The sequence below is a fragment of the Bos javanicus genome, chromosome 13 (assembly GCF_032452875.1).
Source record: "Bos javanicus breed banteng chromosome 13, ARS-OSU_banteng_1.0, whole genome shotgun sequence".
Classification (NCBI taxonomy): Eukaryota; Metazoa; Chordata; class Mammalia; order Artiodactyla; family Bovidae; genus Bos; species Bos javanicus.
Genome location: NC_083880.1, coordinates 53,921,252 through 53,927,803, shown reverse-complemented (window position 1 = coordinate 53,927,803; position 6,552 = coordinate 53,921,252). Strand labels below are relative to the sequence as shown.

Sequence of the window (6,552 nt, the reverse complement as noted above, 5' to 3'; positions counted from 1 at the left end):
AGGTCACAGGATGTTGGGACCCTGTGTGTCACTGTGTTGTACATCTGGACACAGGTGTCTATATGTCCGTGTTTGTGCCTATGTGTCCAGCTGCAGGGCCTGTTAGTATTTGTGTGTGCCTGGTTGCTGTGTGGGTACGTATGGGGGCATGTACTGTGACCCGTGTGTTTCTTATGTCAGGGCATTACCTTCTGTGAGGGGCTAAATGGGGACCCCCCCCCAAAAGACAGCCATTTCAGGTCGCTGGAACCAATGAGTGGGACCTTATCTGGAATGAGAGTTTTGCAGACGTGATTAAATTAAGGATCTTGAGATGACAAGATCACCCTGGTTTATCCAGGTGGGTCCTACCTCTCAAGACAAGTGTCCCTGTAGGAGAGAGATTTGATAGAGAGGTGATGGGACCCCAGAATTCAGGATGTAATGGTGTGTCCATGAGCCCAGGGATCCCATGGGGCAGCCCCTAGAAGCTGAGAGAGACAAGGAGGTGTTCTTTTGTGAGTCCTGGAAGGAGTGCTGCCCAAGGATTTCAGACTTGTGGCCTGTAGTACAATGAGAAAGTTCGTTTCTGTTAAGCCTCCTCGTTGTGTCATTTGTTAAGGCAGCCCTAGGAACCTAACACACCTGTGTCTGTGTCTGGGTGCAGCCCACCTGGCAGCCAAGGCAGGCAGGGTCTCGGTTGGGGTGGGACACCACTGCCCCCTAGTGGCCCCAGCTGGAGGCAGGTGCTCAGGGCACCCACTCCTCCCAGGCCCAGGCTTGTGCCCCCTACCAAGGCTCTGAGCAGCACCCCACATGCCTGGATGGTCTCAGTCAGACACCACACTCCGGGCACTTGAGAACCAAGTTTATTTCTGATTCTTTTGTCAGAATATAAAAACGCAAAACAAGGAAGACAAGACAGGAGCACAGTGAGATTGAGGGGGCAAGACAAGGAGGCACTAGGGGAGAGAGGAAGGATCCCTAGAAAGGGTCATGTCATGATGGCATGAGGTGGCTAGGGATATTCAGGGCAGCCTGGAAGGACGAGGGGCTTCCTATGGTGGGTGCACAGGGTGGGAGGCACCAGGCCAGTTGTCCAAACTTCATGTGAGACCCCCAACAACCAACCTCCCATCCTGAGGCCGGCTCAGGGCACAGCTTAGAGGCTCATGGCTCAGCACCAACTGACCCGAGGTTTTCAGAGTCCCCTTGGGGAGTGAGTGGGCAGAGGAACAAGAGGTGGGGGCTGTCGCGACCACCCTAGCTCTCCCTCTGCTTGGCTGCACCAGTCCCAAATCTGGGGCCCTCTGACCCACTGAATGGTTGCATGGGTCTCCATTCATGGTTGCATGCTGACTGGGTCTCCCCTGGGTGGGCAAGGGGCGCTACTGTCAAGAGAGCTCTTGTGTGGATCCAGGTTTCCTGGAATGCCCACCCATGATTAAGCCTGGAAGGCAGTCTGCATGACCCTGGGAGGACAGAGCCATCCCGCAACCTAAGGCCAGGACATAGCTGAGCCTGGTATTGGTGCTGGGTGTGGTTCTCCTTGTGTCTGTCAGGTCTTGGGTGTGAGTCCCAGTCCCCATGAGTAGATGGAATAAGGGTTTCAGAAATGAGTGAGAGCACTTGACATGGTGCCTGGCTGGACCTGTGCTGATGACCACTCTCTGGGTGGGAACAGGGGAGGGGCACGCACCAAAGGGAGCCTTGGCAGTTCATTCCACCTGTGCAGACAGTCCTCTCAGGGCTGGGGAAGGGTGTGACTGGGGCAAAGGGCAGACCTCTGGCCCTGGGAGAGGGCAGGGTGCCTAGAAGACACATGACTCAGCAGGCAGTGGAGGGCGGACATCAACGCGGGTGAAGGGAATATAAATAAACAGGCTCCCTGGGAGTCTAGGGGGATGTCGAGATCTGCTCTGGCTCCAGGTGGCTGCCCTGCATGCCGCCAGCAGCACCAGGGGGTGGGCCTGGGCTCAGGTCCTGGTAGGAAGGACCCCACCCGGTAGGGGGCCCTGCCTACCCGCTCACCCCACTCCCAGGCAAGCCCGGAGTGCACAACCAGAGATGGTTGGTGGAGGCGACGCTGGTCCCACCTGTCCACTGGGCTAGGTTTGGCCACGCAGGGTCTGAGGGGCTGCAAGGCCAGCTCTGCTTCTTCCTCACTGGGGCTCTGGTCACAGTGCTGGGGTCCGGATTTCAAGCCTAGGCAGCAGCTAGGACATGTTTCCGAAGGAAGCTAAGAGGTGGATGGGGGTAAGGAGAGTCGGGGGCCTCTGGCATTGTCCCCTCTGCCTGGGTGCAGGATGGCCCTTACTGAGGTCCCGGGCCACCCTCCTGAGGTCAGTGTGCCCACCCTGTACTCCAGGGCTCCTCCAGGCCCAGTCCCCCACCCCCAGGCCTGTCTGAGCAGGTTGGCTCTCTTGGCTCCTCCCACTGACCTTGGCTGAGCAGCTGCAGGCTCCGCCCCTCCTCGCGCACCTGCAGGTGCAGCAGCTGCTGCAGTACCTCCTGCCGCTGCGCCTCCTGTGCCAGCCCCATCCGCTGCAGCTTCTCTGCGTTCAGCCGCAGCAGCGCCCGGCCTGGGAGGGAGGGGAGAGGAGAGGGGTGGAGCCCAGGTCACCATCGGGGCTTCAAGAGCAAAGGTGGAGACAAAGGAAAACATAGGTGGTGTGGGCAGAGACAGAGACTCAGAGAGAGACTCAAAGAGACAAGGCAAGAGAGGGAGAGAGGTGAAGGGAGGGTAAGGATGAATGGAGACTGAGCAGAGCAAAGCCAGGTAACAGCAGAAACAGAGAGACTGGAGAGATGACAACCCAGAAGAAACCGAGAAAGAGAGGATGGGGGAGGAGCCCCACGCCCCTGCCACACCCCAGTCCCCACCCCCCAGGCACCAGTGATGGCGTGCTGAGAGAAGGCCTCCACATAGACGAGGTAGTTGTGGGGACAGTGCTTCTTGAGCCACTTGCAGACGTCCTGCTGACTCCACAGGACCACGGGCCTCGTCAGGCCACCCAGGGACGGACTCGTGTGGTATAGGCCATAGTGGTCAGAGTACAGCCGGCCCTGTGGGGAGAGGGGTGGCTGGTGGAGAGAGGTGGTGAGCAGGGCAGGTACTGAGGTGGGTATAGTGGGTGGGTGGATACCTGGGGGGCCTCGGTGCCAGGCTGCTGCAGGAGCTTGACTGGCCGGCCGCCAGCTGCCCTCTGGCTTCGGGAGTCATGCCACGTGAGGCTGGTACCTGGTGTCCGAGGCAGGGGGCAGGGGATGTTCTCGGCCGACACCGTGTGATCCAGGAGGCTCCGGCAGAAGTTGAAGTGGGCAGTGGCTGCAGAGTAGGGGGTACCTGGTCACAGCGGTCAGGGACAGGGGCTCATCTCCCTGTAAGCTGGCTTCCCACTGCTCAGCCCATCTTCCCTCCACTGAAGGGGAGAAGCACTTTCCCAGCTATGGGTTCACCAGCCCCCTAAACAGAAGGAAGTGTGCAAGAGCTGTCTTCAGGACACCACCTTTGGGAAGCACAGTCTGTGCTCTGGTGAGCTGGATGGATTTTTTTTTTTTTTAATTTGGCTATGCTGGGACTTAGTTGCAGCATGTGGGATCTAATTCCCCGACCAGGGATTGAACCTGGGCCCCCTGAATTGGGAGCATGAAGTCCCTTGTTGGATTCTATTTAATTAGAGTGAAACATGCTTGCCAGGGAGCTTCACACTCAGAGCCAGGTGAGGCACTAGCCTGGGTCAGCCCTGACCCCTCCTTGGACTGGCATAGCCACATCCGACCAGGATGCGCACACAGGACTTGCCTGTGAGGAAACGCTGGCCCGAGCATCCTGGAAGCCCCTGTGTGGTGGTGAGACCTCTATGGCTGGGCTGCCTGCCCACATCGTCAAAGGCACCCAGTCCCTGCAGCCCTCCCTGGCATTCCTTCCAGGCTCGGCCTCTTCCTGCTGTGCTCACTGGCTGTGACTCATGAACAAGAAGCTCAACTCAGGGCAAGCCTACAAGGTTCCTGTTCCCCCCCAATCCCCTGCAGGCCCCCAGCCCAGGGCAGCTCCTGGCACTCCTGCACTGGTCAGCACAGACATGCAGGCTGCAGCCATGTGCTCAGGGACCTTAGCTGACACCTTCTGCTTTCTCTTCCCACACCAACTTCATTACACTCACCACATTTTAGTTTTACGGTCATTTATGTGCTGGTTGCTGACACAAGTCAGGGGAGGGCAGAGCCCCTCCCAAAGCCTTGCACAGGTCTTTGGACACAGGAAGTGCCCAGAAACATTGTGAATGACCTAATGGATGGATGTATGGTATCCACAAGTCAACAGTACCCTGGGGACAGACAGAAAGCAGGGCTCAGCCTGCCCCATTTTCCAGCATCCAGGCCTTGACTCAGGGGGCAGGATGGGGATCCCAGGCCGGGATTCTCCACCCACCCTGTCAGCAGGACGGGGTGAGAAACCCTCGTTATGACAGACACAGCTCCTCACCTCACTTATGGTTGGCTTCGGTGATGTGCCCAGAAGGTTTCAATACTGAGGGAAACCCACATCCTTCTCCCACTCTTTCCTTCCCATTCCTGCAACTTTCTGGAACTGGATGGCCACCAGTAGCTCTAAATTTGAGGTCTAGGGTCAGACAGCTGAGAAGGCAATGGCACCCCACTCCAGTACTCTTGCCTGGAAAATCCCATGGATGGAGAAGTCTGGTGGGCTGCAGTCCATGGGATTGCTAAGAGTCGGACGCGACTGAGCGACTTCCCTTTCACTTTTCACTTTCATGCATTGGAGAAGGAAATGGCAATCACAGAGTCGGACACGACTGAAGCGACTTAGCAGCAGCAGCAGCAGGGTCAGACAGAGGGTGTGGCCAGTGTGGCGGCTGCCTAGCCTAGGTGGGTTCTAGTAGGGAGGAAGGAGATTCACTCTAAGCCAGCATCCTGAGGGAATGGGCGCTCGGGTCGCAGGGCTTCGCCTGGTGCGGCCTCTGGGCGGGATAACCAGTTGGAAGTAAGTCTCTGCACCTGTCTTGGGCCAGCCAGGCCCCGCCCATTTCCTCCCCACGCCAGGGGAGGGCTCTCCATCCGTCCGTCGGTCCGTCCCTCCCTTCCAATGTCAGAATTCCAGGAGGAAATGGGGCGGGGGCTCCCAAGCCTTCCGTGGCCTTGGCCCCCTCTGGGCCCCACTGCAGGGGCCGAGGGAGATTTACTCCGCGCGAAGGAAAAGGTGACCGCAGGGCGGTGCTAGCCTGGGGATAGGAGCCCCGGCGGGTCACCTCCCCCAAGCCAGGGCGCGCCGACCCTCAAGCCCTGACCACCGCCCCCGCAACCCCCGCCCTGGACTCAGCGCGGGACAAAGACATTGGGGACCCGGTTCGGCCGGGACGCGCCCCCTGTTCCGACCGCGGGGGCCGTTCAGAGTACGCCAGGACCCGCCCCTGTCCCTCCGGTCCTCAGAGCCCGCAGACAGCGATAGCCCCGCGCCCCGATCCAGCCCCGCTCACCATCCACATCCCGACGCTCCCCGAAGCCGGCGCGCACAGCCCCGGCACGGCCTCGCGGGGGGCTCGGCTTGGTTCTCAGCTCCGTGAACATGGGGCCCGCGAGTGCCCCGCCGGTGCACACGCCCCTCGCCGGGCGCAGGGCGGCCCTTGTGGCCGGCGGGGAACGCGCGCCGCCGCCCCGCCCCAGCCGGCCCCGCGCCTGAGCCGGTCCCCGCGCCCGGCGAGTCTGCGCGGCGAGGCACCTGCCGCTGAGCCCTGAGAGCCGGGCGCGCTCCGGGAGCTTCGAGGGGTGTCGGCGGCGCGCGGATCTGGGAGCGCGGAGGGCGGCTGCCAGGGCAAGGGGAGGCCGTGCGCACCTGGGCATGAATCCAAGAACGAGTGACTCTGTGCAGCTGCACGGCGTCCAGGCGTCCGCGGAGCACCTGAGGCAGGGACCGAAAGGGGAAAGGGTCCTACTTTCTCCTGGGACCTTCTGCCCTCTGGGGCTTAGGTCAATGGCCAGACCCACCCCTCCCCTCCATTCTCCTATATCAGTTTACTTACCCATTCCTTTATTTATGCATTCTGCAGACCTCTACGGAGGTCTGCCTTGGAATGGGCACTTGTTTCCCCAGAGAAGCCAGTTTGACCGTCTCAGCCCGAACCACACTGTGAACTTCAGGAGGACATCAGGGTCTCTTCCCTGCCTTCTGTAGCTCTGGAATCTGACTCAGTGCCCAGAACGTGGTGTCAAAAAGGGGTTGGCTGGGGACAGACAGGAGAGAGAAACTCCGAGGAGGCTGCAGCAGGCAGACGCACTGTGCTTGCTTCGGAACTCTAGTGAGAAGTGTTAGGTTGGGCTAGCAGCTGCCTCCTCCAGTAGAAGGCTAGACTCATGACCAGCTTTTTGCCTGCTCTGCCAACAACCTGATGGCTCTCCCCAGATATATGTGGGGGCCAGAGAATGTCCCACAGCCATCACAGCAAAAGTGCGCATGGACACTCAGACATGCATGCAGGACAGTCCTGCATGTGCACTTCAAGTAAGTACGGATGGTAGGACTTGCATCTGTGCCTACCAACACACAAGGAA

General features: G+C 59.7%; 1 protein-coding gene across 2 annotated transcripts; it reads right to left on the bottom strand.

Annotated features, from left to right (window-relative positions):
• Positions 1-832: 832 nt before the first annotated feature.
• On the bottom strand, positions 833-5,778 carry SAMD10 (sterile alpha motif domain containing 10). Of its 2 annotated transcripts, none has more exons than XM_061436847.1 (5): positions 5,481-5,778; positions 3,126-3,307; positions 2,874-3,045; positions 2,421-2,561; positions 833-2,195 (listed from the first exon to the last, which is right to left on the bottom strand). In XM_061436847.1, exons 1-5 carry the CDS (start codon positions 5,569-5,571, stop codon positions 2,185-2,187), a joined length of 597 nt encoding a protein of 198 aa, XP_061292831.1. In that variant the 5' UTR covers positions 5,572-5,778; the 3' UTR covers positions 833-2,184. The 2 variants fall into 2 exon arrangements, with proteins under 2 accessions (XP_061292831.1, XP_061292830.1); XM_061436846.1 differs by having other exon boundaries at positions 833-2,218; positions 5,481-5,776.
• Between the last annotated feature and the right edge of the window lie 774 nt (positions 5,779-6,552).

Excerpts from the sequence above, each read along its gene's own strand:
- SAMD10 (XM_061436846.1), bottom strand. The coding sequence starts at position 5,571 with ATGTTCACGGAGCTGAGAACCAAGCCGAGCCCCCCGCGAGGCCGTGCC. Across the intron at positions 3,308-5,480 it reads GGAGCGTCGGGATGTGGATG|CCACTGCCCACTTCAACTTC; the intron begins GTGAGCGGGGCT and ends CCTACTCTGCAG. Across the intron at positions 3,046-3,125 it reads CTGGCACCGAGGCCCCCCAG|GGCCGGCTGTACTCTGACCA; the intron begins GTATCCACCCAC and ends CTCTCCCCACAG.